The sequence below is a fragment of the Cnephaeus nilssonii genome (assembly GCF_951640355.1).
Source record: "Cnephaeus nilssonii genome assembly, chromosome: 9".
Lineage (NCBI taxonomy): Eukaryota > Metazoa > Chordata > Mammalia > Chiroptera > Vespertilionidae > Cnephaeus > Cnephaeus nilssonii.
The window spans coordinates 83,075,385-83,090,349 of record NC_137080.1 but is presented as its reverse complement, the minus strand read 5'-3'; the positions used below and the strand labels follow the sequence as shown (position 1 = coordinate 83,090,349).

General features: G+C 36.5%; 1 protein-coding gene across 4 annotated transcripts in view; it reads right to left on the bottom strand.

Annotated features, from left to right (window-relative positions):
• The window catches only part of SUPT3H (SPT3 homolog, SAGA and STAGA complex component), a gene marked incomplete at its 3' end in the record, with an annotated part of 452,601 nt that overhangs the window by 239,236 nt on the left and 198,400 nt on the right, over positions 1 to 14,965 (bottom strand). For 2 of the 4 annotated variants that reach the window (XM_079780447.1, XM_079780446.1), the window contains exon 3: positions 5,946 to 6,033. In XM_079780447.1, coding sequence (XP_079636573.1) covers positions 5,946 to 6,033 — 88 coding nt within the window. The remainder of the gene's footprint in view (positions 1 to 5,945; positions 6,034 to 14,965) is intronic. The other 2 variants (XM_079780448.1, XM_079780445.1) reach the window with 1 other exon arrangement.

The window sequence follows — 14,965 nt, the reverse complement described above, 5'->3', positions numbered from 1 at the left end:
GCAATGTGTGATATGATACATACATGATGCTGGGCAGAGGCAGAGAGGTGCAGCTCCCAATCAGCCACATGATCGCAATCACATGGGTAAACAACAAATACTCTACACAGTGTACTGTGCTGTTAGCAATTTTTGGTATTTTGTTTTGAGTTTTTGAATCCCATCATGTCTACAAAACACCCATCTGTGTCTTCTGCTTCTAGTGAAAGGAAGAACAGGAAGGCAATTACTCTTGAGATGAAACTCAATGTAATTATCCACCATGTGGCAGCAAGTCATAATCACATAAATAACATGAAATATTCAATGCTTCATTATAAAATGGACTTTGTGTTAAATGATTTTGCCCAATACAGGTTAAATGTAATTGTTCTGAGCACATTTAAGGTGGGCTGGCAAAGCTATGGTGTTTGATAGGTTAGGTTTACAAAATGCATTTTCTACTCAGGATATTTTCTGTTTATAATGGGTTTAACATGATGAAACCCCATCATAAGTTGAAGAGCATCTGTAGTTCCTGATAGACTCATATAGCAAAAATCCAATATGATTTTAAGTTAAATGATAAATAATTATACTCTATGTATAAAAAAAGATTTTTCTAATATTTAACTTTGAGTTAAATGGAGAAATAAAAATAGCCATAAAGCCATCAAAAATCATTATAATTTTTGAACTTCACTGCAAATGGATATTAGCAAAAAGGATTTTATTCTCAGAATATCAATTCAGCCACATGATTTCCAATTGGTACAAATCTCTACCTATTTTAAGTAAGTAATGCAACTCAATCTTGAGTGGGAATTTTATAAAAGGTTTGCATTTCTTTGGTAAATCCAAAATTCTTGGAAACTATACATTAGGTATTTATAAGATGTTTCAGCCAGAACTGAAACATTCAACACAGGTCAGAAGTCCAAGCATGATATAGGATCCCAGCAGCTAGTACAGAGTAGTGAGGTGAAGGGAGCCTAGCAGGCCAGCAAAGGGGAGGAAAAATAAAGAAGCCTAAAGAAAAATCTTTGACACATGAAGAAAAATGGGAAGATACTGTTTTATACCCATGCTAAGAAAACCAAGTAACCTGAGACACTACATATAACTTATCAGTACTGTGAACAACTTATGCTCTGAGATTTTCTTACCTTGAAGACTTGAACAATTGACTATTAGTGATATATTCTCTAGCAGGATAAAAAAGACATGCTAAGAATGGGGTGGGGGGGTGGAAATTAGAAATCCCTTCCTGGTTGGTCCTCTAGGTTATGCTGTAGCAAATTACCCAGGGGAATTCAGAGAAAACGTAGCTCAAGAGGTTTTCTACTTCAAATATGCCCATACTGTGTCACAGATTAAAAACTACTTATCTGTTAACAGCAATATGAACTTATTTCTTTTTTTAAAGAGGAGATGCAATAGTATCTCTTGAAGCATGAGGTGGTAACATATGAGAGAAAATAAGATTAATTAAATAGAAAAATTTAAGGTCAATCAATCAGAAATAAGTGCTGTTCCAAATCAATTATAAAATTATCACAATATATTCATAAGAAAAGGAAGTTATAAGTACAAACAAATAAAAGTCATCAGTGTTTAGCAACACAATGTTTTATATTTTGAACCACCCTGTATGTGGACATGGGCACATGTGTGTTTTCCACAAAGTGGGTGTGTTTTCAGTCTGTTTATGCTAAATATGTGGTACTTCACTTACTCCATAGTAGGACCAGATGAAACAGACCAAGATTTTTTTTCCCCAGATGGTATTTGTGAACTCCTGTATCCCATTCACATAAACACAGAGTGTGTTCCGGTTTGCTGAGTTACATATACATGCTGTGACTCAGTACAAAGTCTGAATGTTTAGTTAGCTAGAAGTCTGCTTCCATTCTGTGATTCATGAGGTCCCCCTGGTACCGCTACTTCCTTTATTTTATGCAATCACAAATTATATTAGTTTGTCCTATTTTGATAACCCTTATAATTGAAGCTCTGCGCAAGAAATTTTATGACTATTTTAAAACATACTCATAAACTATTACTGAGGTGGCATAAGTGACGCCTCACAGAACTGGTGATTAGGATTGAGCAGGGCCTTGCATGAGCTCCTTCTACCAGGTTAACTGCCAAGTTAAAAAGTATTAGAAGTAGGAGGGGGATGGGGGAGCAGGGATAGACAACTCAGCGCATGCTGGCCAAGATGGGAGATTTAAGCAATCCATTTTCACACATATAAATTTGTTATTAATTTTCACAATTAAAGATTATTACCATGACCCGGAAAAACTCGTTCTGATATGAAAACAGTACAACAGATTGAATAGCTTATTCATTACCTGGTAAACTAATATAGTGAAAGTCTGACATAATTTTGAAATGAAATGTAATTACATTCTATGCATAAAATGAAGAGACTCTCTGACAAGTAACTTTGAATGAACAGAAAATAAAAGCAGCTATATAGTCATCAGAAATCATGACAGCTTGGAATGTGAAAGCGTATTATTATTGAGAGCATTATAAGAGCAATTCATTAATTGATGCTGCGATACTGAGTATAGTTCCCAGGAAGGAGCCACTCTCATTGCTCTGGGTACCGCGGCACTATAATGGCTCAATACAAAAGAAAGACTGAACACTATTTTCCTTTTTGTCTTTTTTGTAAAAGTCAAAATCCTCTTCAGATTTCTTCAGGTTAGTGAAAACAGGTACTGAGGTAGGTCTTTAGTAAAAGTGAAGTGGCGGAACGCAAACTTTCAAAAAGCAGGGGATGCCTATATGTACAGGGTGTCCCAAAAATGCATACACACTTTGAATAATTACTAATTCCAATGGGTTAAATCTGAAAAGAAGGAAACATCAATTGAGCTATCAACTGTTAAAGTATATATGTGTTTTTTGGGATACCCTATCTTACATCACACATAAAAATTATCTCAAAATGTCTTAAAGACTTAAATGTAAGACCTGAAACTATAAAATTCCCAGAAGAAAATATGGGAAAAACTCTTTGACATTGGTCTTGCCCATGATTTTTTTTTCTGGATATGACACTAAAAACGCAAGTAACAAAAGCAAAAATAAACAACTAAAACTTTATCAAATTAAAAAGCTACTGCAAGCAAAAGTAACAATAAAATGAAAAGGCAACCTATGAAATGGGAGAAAATATTAGTAAACCAAATATCTGATAAGGGGTTAATATCTAAAATATATAGGGACCTCATACAACTCTATAGCAAAAGAAAATAAAAAAGAAATAATTTTAACACTTGCAAAGGATGGGTGTCAGGAAGCCCCAATTCTGGTTCCAACTCCACCACTTACTAAGCCTGTAACTTTGGGCAAATCATCTTTCTTCACTTGGCCATTCAAATTAGGAATAATAATATCCCCACTGAGATTTAATAATAACCAAATAATACATACATGAAAGCATTGATAAAGTTTTAAAAAAAATGAGAAAAGGATCTGATAGACATTTTTCCTAAGAATTTATGCAGCTGGCCAACAGGTATATGAAAAGATGCTGAACATCACTTATCATCAGAGAAATGCAAATCAAAACCACAATGAGATAGCAAACTTTGCCTGTTAGGTAGCTATTATAAAAAAAAGACATAAGATAGCAAGTGTTGGTGGGATGTGGGGAAGAGGGAATCCTTGTAGGCTGTTAGTAGAAATGTAAGTTGGAAAACAGTATGGAGGTTTCTCAAAATATTAAAGATAGAACTACCATTTCCCTTTAGTCTCCATGTTTTCTAATGAGATTTCAGCTATGTTTCAAATCATTGTTCCCTTATCATAAAAAATCTGGCTATTTTCATATTTACATCATGTCTTTAGTATTCAGTAGTTGGACCATGCATTTTTGGGGGATTACCCTGTTTAGAGTGGGCTCAGCTTCTTGAATCTGTAGATTTATGTATTTTGGAAGTTTTCAGTCATGATATAATTATTGAGAAAGCCCATTTACAATAGCACCAAAGAAGATTACACTTAGGAATCAATCTAACAAGAAATACATGAAGCCTATAGAAGAAAAATGTTAAAACACTCATGAAAGACACAAAAGTAGTCTTAAAAAAATGTTAAGACAGTCCCTATTCTTAAATTGATTCAACACTATAAAGATGTAGTTCTCTCTAAATTTATGAATTCATGCAATCTCAATAAAAATACCAACAAGCTATTTTATGAAGCTACAAAATTTAATACTAACATTCACTTGGAAAAATAAACATACAAGAAATGCCAGGAGCATATTGAGAAAGAAAAATTACAAAGTAAGACTAGCTGTAACAATCTTTAAAATATACTATAAAATTTGTATAATTAAAAATGTCATATTAGCACATGCATAGACAATTTAAGCAATGGCATAGAATACAAAATTAAAAATGTATCCTAAAGCATATACTAATTTAGAGTATGATAAAGGAAATATCTCAAATGCATCAAAAATATTAGATCCATAGCTTACACAATAACAAAAATAATTTACAGATGAATTAGGGATCTAAATATTAAAAAGGAAAGCCATACAAGTACTAGAAGGCAAGATTGGATGATTATCTCTTTAAACTTGGTATAAAGAAAAGCCTTCCTAACTATGATTCTAAATCCAAAGGCAATAAATGATTAATGAATTTTAATGTTAAAATAACAAACAAGTAGAAAGAAAACTGACCCACTGCAAGGATATATTATTAACATATACCATAAACAAAGGACTAATATGTCTAATATATATCATCCTAGGACCAAAAACCAGATAGAAAAATGGGGAAAGAACATAACAGTGTTTTTCACTGGTACAATTTGAGCAATAAAAATAACTAATATTACTGCATAATACCCTAAAAATAAAATTTAAATATATATTAGTCCATACATATATTAAAATTAAATAAATATGTGGTGATAAAGAATGGCTATTCCTTTAAGCATAATTGAAATTAAAAAATAGAAAAAGAAAGAAGGAAATAGAAAACCACTATTAGGTAAATATCTATATATATAAAAGGCTAATATACAAAGTGTCCCCTCGGGAATTCAACCAGGAGACCAGGAGCTTGATCACTTGCTATGACGTGCGCTGACCACCAAAGGGCAGCGTGGAAAGAAGGAAGACCCCAGCCAGCAGCCGGAAGGCCCCAATCGGCCCTGATCACCGGCCAGGCCTAGGGACCCTACCCATGCACAAATTTTGTGCACCGGGCCTCTAGTATAGTAATAATTGTCTTAAAATACACTGATGAATGCTAAAATCTACGAACAAACATAAACCTGTTGATATGATACCCTTAGAAAGACCCCTAACTTCTATTAATAAGTTACTTTTTTAAAAATTTTGTTGTTAATAAGTATCTTAGGGGAAATATTTGGTGACCATGCAAATATTCTTTTTAGCCTGAATTGGCTCCTGGAAGAGAATAGGGACATTATGAGAAAAAAAAGATGAAATTCAAATAAGGTTGATAATTGTATTAACAGTATTATGCCCACATTACTTCCTGGTTTTGATAATTGTACTATAGTTATCTTAGATGTTAACAGATGGAGTTGAAGAGTATTTAGGAATTCTTTGTACTATTTGTACAATATTTTGATGTCTAAAATTCAAAATAAAAAAGTTTTAAAAATAGTTCTGGAAAAACTATGCTTGTATAGTGATAGAATACAGATTATAAAAGCTATTACCAGGGGTCAGAGGGTAAGTGAAAAAACTGATTTATACAGACGAACCATGGGAACTTTTATGGATGATGAAAATGTCTACATATCATGATTGTGTTGGTAGTCATACGAGAATAAGTCGTCAAAACTGGTGAAATTTTGCTACATGTAATCTGTAACTCAGTAAGACTGATAAAAAAATTCCAAATGCAATCCCAACATAAGCAGAATGCAGAGATACCAAATGAGATTATATATGCTCTTACCAGATTAATTAGCTGAGTGTGTACCACATCTTCTACCAAAACTGCTGTTTCATGAAGAGGCCTCCTAGAATCACCTAAAGAAAACCTGCTAAAATAAAAAATTAATCACACCAATATCAAGAATTGCAAAGCTAAGAATAAAAAAGGTGAAAGATATTTACTACAATTATCTGTTTAATAAAGTACAAATTGTTTTCTCAAATAACAGAGTACAGGTACAGTTTCCTATGGACAATGAATTGCATCTCTCTTACACCAGGTGAAAAGCAGTGTTATCTATGCTATTTCTTGATTTGTGTAGAAATTTTTAAGGGTATTTACTTTTTCAAAATGTAAAATATTAACAACCATTTAACACTGATAATCAGAAAATCATATTACCACCTCCAAATTGCCAATACAGTTCTATAGTAGCCATATAGAAAGTTGTAATAGCACATAAAATAATTAAAATAAAAACTGCTAAGAAAAATTTATGTAAATGCTATAAATCATCATTTTAAAGTATATACAAGCCAATTATTAAGAATGGATTATAAAACTGTTCTTAAAAGTCCTATTCTCAACTTTCAAGTGGTGGATCAGATGTGCAGAGTCACTTCCTGGTAGAAAACATTTGAAAATGCACAATACTATATTAAAAACTAATATTTCAGCAGTAGGAAAAACAAAACAGAAGTCAGACATAATGACAAAATACAGTTCCATAGGCTAAGAGACCCTGCGGCAAAAATTTATTCCTAGCATCCTATAACCTGGACTTCAACTAGCATGGTACTCAAGGTATAAGAGAGAATGCCAGGAACCCAAGCAAGGTAGGTCAGTTTGCAGAACCTAATATGGAGAAAAGTTGAGAAAACTAACACCCAGATGGTGATAACTTCATGTGTGAACTAGGAAAATACCTATTCCACAGAAGGCACTTTGCCTATATCACCCGAGGCTATCAATGAAGAAAAAAAATGTGGTACTCTCCTAACTATAAAAAGATGAAAAATAAATCCTTACATATATAGTCAATTGATTTCCCATAAGAGTGGAAAGAACACCTAATTTGGAAAGGACAGTCTTTTCGATAATTGGTGTGGGGGAATGAACTCAAAATAGATCAAAGACCTAAATTAAAGAGCTAAAACTGTAAAACTCTTAGAATAGAGAAGAAATTTTTCATGACCTTCGATTTGGCAATGGTTTCTTAAGTATGGCACCAAAAGCACAGGCAACAAAAGAAAAAAAATACATTGGACTACATCAAAACAAAATCCTTTTATATATCTGACACTATTCAGAGAACCTTCTGTTGTGTTCACTGATATATTCAGTATTGAATTCTCTGGACTACATGAACAAAGTTTTCATCCCATTTTTTAAAATTTACTTCAAATCTCACTATAGAAAAAGTAAAAAATTTATCATCTTGAAATGATTGACTAAAAGATAAAACAACAAATTCAATTAATAACTCTAGTAAAAAGAACATTTTAAAAACACATTAATTGGATTGTTTTTAACATGTTTTTAAAATGTTCTTTTCACTAGAGATTTAAATTAAATTTGTTGTTTTATCTTTTAGTCAATTGGATTGTTTTAGTCAAGTGAATTGTTACAACTTGAGCAATAAAAATAAATGATGTTACTGCATAATATACTAAAAATGAAACTTAAATATACATTAGTCCATACATACACACACACAATAAAATACTATTCAGCGATAAAAAAGAATGAAATTTTGCCATTTGCAACAAAATGTTTAAACCTTGAAGGCATATGCTAAGTGAAATCAGAAAGAGAAAGACAAATACTATATGATCGCATTTATATTTGGAATCTGAAAAACAAACAAAAAAACAAAGTTGACAGATACAGAGACCAGATTGGTTGTTGGGTGTGTGTGTGCAAAATGTGTCTAGGGACTCCACAGGTACAAACTTCCAGCTAAAAAATAAATAAGCCCTGGGATGTAATGTACAAGATGATTATTATTATTAATAATACTATATTGCTTATTTGAATCTTGCTAAGAGAGTAGATCTTAAAAGTCTTTATCACAAAAAAATATATTTTTTGTAACTATGTATGGTGACAGATAACTAGACTTGATGTGGTAATCATTTCTCAGTATACACAAATATTGAATCATTATTTTGTACACCTGAAACTAATAATACATCAATTTTATTTCAATTTAAACAAAAAACGAGCCTTTTCAAATAATCTTTAAATCCTAAAAATTTCTGTCTTCAAGAATTATTTTAAAGTTGTATTTTACAAAAATCACTTTTATAAGAAAATTCTTGTGAGAAATTAAGTTGTACTAAATTGAGTAATTGGATACCAATTATGAAATTAAGAAGAGAGGAAGGTTTTATATGCATAACATTGAAAAAGATGAATAAAAATAAATGCAGGAAGGGTAATAAGGACACAACTTATTTTTGTTTCTATATGTGAAAATATTCCATTTCCCTTAAAGAATTTTTTAAAAAGTGTTTGCACTTTTGGATTTTGTCACATGATTTTATATTATTCCTTTTCAGTGTATTAAATAGGGTCCACTTTTGGGTTTAAAATAATTGTTTTCAAATTTTCAAGCCCTGTTTAAGAATAGAGTGAAGGACTGAAAGGGATTCTATAATAAAGGAGATCCTTTCACAATGCATACATATACCAAGTCCTCACATTGTACACTTTAAATAGCTTACAATTTTATTAGTTAACTAGAGACCCGACGCACGAAAATTCATGCAAGAGTAGGCCTTCCTTCCCCCAGCTGCTAGAACCTGGGCTGCCAACACTGGCTTTCCTCCAGCACCTGGAACCCGGGCTTCCCTCCTCCGGCCACTGGCGGGCTGGCTTCCCCCAGGCCACCCAAAGGCACCCGGGACCCGGGCTGGCTTCCCCCCAGCCCCAGCTTCATCAGGAAGGATGTCCGGAATGACGTCCAGTCTAATTAGCATATTACCCTTTTATTATTCTAGATTATATCTCAATAAAGCTGATTGAATTATTGAGGAAAATAGATTCTTAAAAAGAAGCCAAGAGGGTAATTTTGATAAAAATCTGTGGCAAAGAACCTGCTAGGCCCATCAGGAAGAACACAAGGCCCACAAGCAGACCTGCTCATAAAACATCCATGAACCCACCAAAAAGAAAGGACAAAGAGACATTTCTTTACTGCCATGTATGCATCTTTTTGGATGCTGAGCTGTTTTCAGTACTTACTACTGGCTACGAACTCTAATGTGGTTAACTTATTCTGGATGCTGTGGTTAAGTAATTGCTGTGGTCTTGGGAGTTAGTTACTTTTTTTTTTATTACTTCTGGTTTTTGGACATTTTTCTACCTCAGGTAACTGACATTACTTTGAATGGACACCAACTGACTACTGCTTATTGTAAGAAGGTCCTGGGTGCCTTTCTGTCCCCAAAAGAAAGTTTCCTTTTTCCCTTCAAACTACTTATTTGATTATACTTTATAAACTAGGTATTACTATAATACCCAGGAATTTCTCCTAACTGGAATTAGAGTGAATAGCAGGCTACAGCCCTCACTACACTCTTGTCAGCTAACCTGGCACTAGACAGCACTTGCAAACACAGACATCATACTGCTTATGTCATTCTTACCCAATATCTGTTGAGAATGATTTACCCACTGTTCAAAGGGGTGGGGAGTGCATAAGTTTGCTATGATCATTCATTTAAGGCAACCAGACAATTATAAACACATGCAAATTATCCTTTAATGTGTTTTGTTCATTGATGATCCTAAGTACCGTATTTTCCGCCATATAAGACGACTTTTTAACCCAGGAAAATCTTCTCAAAAGTCGGGGGTCATCTTATACGCTGGGTGTCGTCTTATAGGGCGGGTGCTGAAACTTCCAAGCCAGACTGGAGAATCTGCGGTCTCCGCATACTGTGCAGGGAGCTCAAAAACGGCCGCACTCCATTCATTTCAATGGAGCCTGACGGAGACCGCAAGTGTCTCCTGTCAGCTCCTTTTTGTGCCGCTCAAAAACGGCCGCGGCCACATCTCCGCGGTATGCGGCGAGCACCCGGCCGCACTCCATTCATTTCAATGGAGCCGGGTGGAGACCATATGCGGCACAAAAATGAGCTGACGGGAGAGGGAGACACTTGCGGTCTCCATCCGGCTCCATTGAAATGAATGGAGAGCGGCGTTTTTGAGCTCCCCGCACAGTATGCGGAGACCGCAGATTCTCCAGTCCGGTTCGGAAGTTTCAGCACCCGCCCTATAAGACGACACCCAGCGTATAAGACGACCCCTGACTTTTGAGAAGATTTTCCTGGGTTAAAAAGTCGTCTTATACAGCGGAAAATACAGTACTTAGGATCATCAATGAACAAAACACATTAAACAAAAGACAAAATGAGTAGAATTTGCATTCCAATGAGGAAAGGATACAAAAGTCAATATAATTAATATAATAAATTACTAAAGAAGTGATGTATATGTTAAAAATATAACATAAGATAAAGGAAAACATAGAATCAGGAGATGGGAAGTGTGGTATAGGGAAAGGGAGGCAGTGTGAAATATTAAAATAATCATGTTTTAATCTTTGATGTATGAGAGAAATAGCTTTTAACAAATGAGAAGAAAAAATAAATTAGACAATTTTGCAAAAACCAAAGACTTACCTAGGAAAGTTCACCTAGAATTATCACAGCACAAGGCATGAAAATGTGCATCTTAGGAAGTTTACACAAATGACATATGCATATGAATTTCATCTTACAATTCAGAGCAATTTCCTCTTATCCTACCTAATAATAGACAAATATGCAAATTGACCGCACATTCGCTACACCCAAGCCACGCCCACCAGCCAAGCTACACCCACCAGCCAATCAGGACAAGTATGCAAATTACCCCAACAAAGATGGCGGCTAATTTGCATATCAAGACAGCGTAGAAAGAAGCCAAGAGCTGCAGAATGGAGCAAAGCTGCGGAGAAGCAAGCAAGCCGGGGGGAGGAGAAGGGAGGAGTGGAGGCGGGGCCGGGGGAGAAGGGAGAAAAGCAGGCGGGTTGGCGGAGAAGGTGGGGCGGGGGAGAAGGGAGGAGCGCAGGCGGGGCCGGGGGAGAAGGGAGGAGCGGAGGCGGGGCCAGGGGAGAAGGAAGAAGAGCAGGCGGGCTGGCGGAGAAGGGAGAAAAGCAGGGGGGCTGGCGGAGAAGGCGGGGCGGGGGACAAGGGAGGAGAGCAGGCGGGGCAGGGTAGAGTGTAGCAGGAAACCCTATTGCAGGATTTTTCCTGCAACGGGAACGCTAGTATCTTATATTCCCAAGAAGCAAATATCCCCATATTCAAACTGTAATAAGTAACAGCATAAAGCAAATGATTCCTTATTAGAGGAATAAGAAAGATAATGGATGAATGGTAGGCCAGGGATAGAGCAAAAAGATTTATTTCATTTATCTTATTTTAATAAGAAAAAAAATGAAGGTCAAGGAAATTAAATAACCATCTCACGGTCACAAATCTAATTAAAGGCTTTTATTTCACCTAGAAATAATTTTCTGCAATTCTATGTTAAATGAGCAAAAACTGTAACAAATTAGACACATTATTCATAAGTGCTTACTTACCAAAGATTAACAAATTAATATAAAGTCTGGTTCAACTACGTTGCATAACTAATTTCTAAGCCTTGCAATGCAGAAGCTTTTTAGTCTGATGTACTTACATTTATTTATTTTTGCTTTTGTTTTCTTTACCCTAGAAGATATACTTAAAAAAAATTTAAGATCAATGTCTAAGAGTTTATTGTCTATGTTTTTTCCAGAAGTTTTATGGTTTCAGATCTTACATTTAAGAGTCTAACCCAGTGGTCGGCAAACTGCGGCTCGCAAGTCACACGCAGCTCTTTGGCCCCTTGAGTGTGGCTCTTCCAAAAAATATCACGTGCGGGCACGCACGTACAGTGCGATTGAAACTTCGTGGCCCATGTGCAGAAGTCAGTTTTTGGCTCTCAAAAGAAATTTCAATCGTTGTACTGTTGATATTTGGCTCTGTTGACTAATGAGTTTGCCGACCACTGGTCTAACCCGTTGAGTTTATTTATGTATATGGTGTAAGAAAGTAGTCTAATTTCATTTTTTTTTGCATGCATCTGTCCAGTTTTTCTAACACCATTTATTATAGAGACTGTGTTTTCCCCATTGTACATTTGTGCCTGTTTTGTTATATATTAATTGACCATATAGACATGGGTTTATTTCTGGGCTCTCTATTCTGTTCCATTGATCTATGTGTCTTCTTTTATGCCAGAATCCTGCTGTTTGATTACTATAACCTTGTAGTATAGTTTGATATCAGGTAGCATGATACACCCAAATTGGTCCTTATTTCTCAATATTGATTTGGCTATTCGGAGCCTTTTGTGGTTTCATATAAACATTTGCATTATTTGTTCTAGTTTTGTGAAAAATACAAGGAAACCATCAACAAAACAAAAATATAAAATAATGAATAGAAGATATTTGCAAATGATACATCTGATAAGGGATCCAAAATATATAAAGAAACACAAACACACAAAAAACACACACAATCCAATTAAACAGAAGACATGAATAGACATTTCTTCAAAGAGGATATACAAATGGCCAACAGACACATGAAAAAATGCTCAACATCACTAATCATCAGGGAAATGCAAATCTAAACCACAATGAGATATAACCTCACCCCTGTAAGAATAGCTATTATCAACAAATCAATAAATAAATGTTGGAAAAGATGTGAAGAAAAGGGAACCTTCATGCACTGTTGGTGGGGTTGTAAATTGGTGCAGCCACTATGAAAACAATATAGAGGTTCCTCAAAAAAATTGAAAATAGAACTATAATATGATACCCAACAATTCTACTTAGGCATTTATCTGAAGAAATCCAAACACTTATTCAGAAAAATATATGAATCCCTATATTCACTGCACTATTACTTATAATAACCAAGACATGGAAACAAACTAAGTTTTCATCGAAACAAATGGATAAAGATGTGGTACATATATACAAGGCAATATTACACAGCCATTAAAAAAGAATGAAATCTTGGCCCTTGTGAGAATGGATGGACCTAGAAGGGATTAGACCAGTGGTCGGCAAACTCATTAGTCAACAGAGCCAAATATCAACAGTACAATGATTGAAATTTCTTTTGAGAGCCAAATTTTTTAAACTTAAACTTCTAACGCCACTTCTTCAAAATAGACTCGCCCAGGCCGTGGTATTTTGTGGAAGAGCCACACTCAAGGGGCCAAAGAGCTGCATGTGGCTCGCGAGCCACAGTTTGCCGACCATGGGATTAGGCTAAGTGAAATAACTCAGACTGAGAACGACCAAAAACATATGATTTCACTTACATGTGAAATCTATAAAACAAAATAAATAAGCAAAGAAAACAAATTCAAATAGAGATTTTAAGGTCTCTAGATAAGAGAGCTTTGGGGAAGGAATGAAAAAGGTAAAAGGGAATGGGAGGTACAAATTGCCAATTATAGAAACTGTCACAGAGATATAAGATACAGCTTACAGAATACAGTCAATAATATTATAACTACTAGAGGCCCAGTGGATGATTGAATCATGCATGTTTTGGGCGGGGGGGGGGGGGGGGGGGGAGCTGGGTGCCTGTCCGCTGGTGCACCAGGCCTTTCAGAAGCCTCCAGTGCGGCGGAGGCTTCTGAAAGGCCTGGTGCCTGAGCGGACAGGCACCCAGCTCCCACGCTTTTGCATTTGATCGCTGGTGCACCAAGCCTTTCAGAAGCCTCCAGCGCCGCCTAGGCTTCTGAAAGGCCTGGTGCCTGAGCAGACAGGCACCCAGCTCCCCCGCTTTTTGATGGTCCACGGTGGGACGTGAGCTCGCTGCCCCAGAGGCCCCTTCTGTGCCACAGCACAGCCATGGCGCAGACGCTGAGCTCGAGCCGCCGCTGGCGACGCGAGCTCAGCGTTCCGCCAGCCCAATCGGCCACCCCGAGTACCGCCCCCCGACGCCTCCTGGCCAATCACAGGCATGGCGAAGGTACGGTCAATTTGCATATTTGTCTATTATTAGGTAAGATATGTGGTGCTAGATTATCTGTATGGTCACTTCATGTAAGATATATAAATGTCTAATCACTATGTTATATACCTGAAACTAATACAGGGTGGGACAAAAGTAAGTTTATAGTTGTGAGTAGGTAAAAGAGTTCTCCTTGTATTATTATTTACTAGAAGCCCGTTTGCACGAAGATTCATGCAAGACATTCATTCACCTAGCTGCCTGCACCAGTTTTCTGCCGGCACTGGGGGGACCCAAGCCTTGGCTCTGGCCACCGTCTTCCGCCTTCTTTCAGGGTGGGGGCTTGGCCCCGCGCCGCCAGCTGTGATCTGGGCGCCTCCCGCCGGCCTGGGTCCATCAGCTGCTCAGTGTTTGGAGCGGCAGGAGGCCCCGCCCCTCCCGCCGGCCTGGGTCTGTCAGCCGCTCAGCGATGGGGGGCGGGGCAGCGCGTGGAGGCGCTCAGTGATGGGGTCGGGGCAGCCATCTTGGTTAATTTGCATAGTGCCCTGATTGGCTGTGGGCATAGCGAAGGTATGGTCAATTAGCATATTACCCTTTTATTAGGTAGGATTGTTATATTATTTTTCATACAAACAACAGTAAATCTACTTTTGCCCTACCCTGTATAATACTGTTTTTGAACAGTAACGAAAACATAAATTTAAAATTTTATAAATAAATAAATAAATACAAAGCCTTGACTGGGTAGCTCAGTTGGTTAGAGCATTGTCCCGATACACCAAAGTTGTGGGTCTGATTCCCAGGGCAGGGCACATACAAGAATCAACCAATGAATGCATAAGCAAGTGGAACAAACAAATCAATCTCTCTCTCTCTCTCTCTCTCTCTCTCTCTCTCTCTCGCATTCAATCAATAAATACATTTTTAAAATCTTAAGCTTTTTAGAGAAATATGCAATAATTTCCAAAAAGTTGTTTTAGTCCC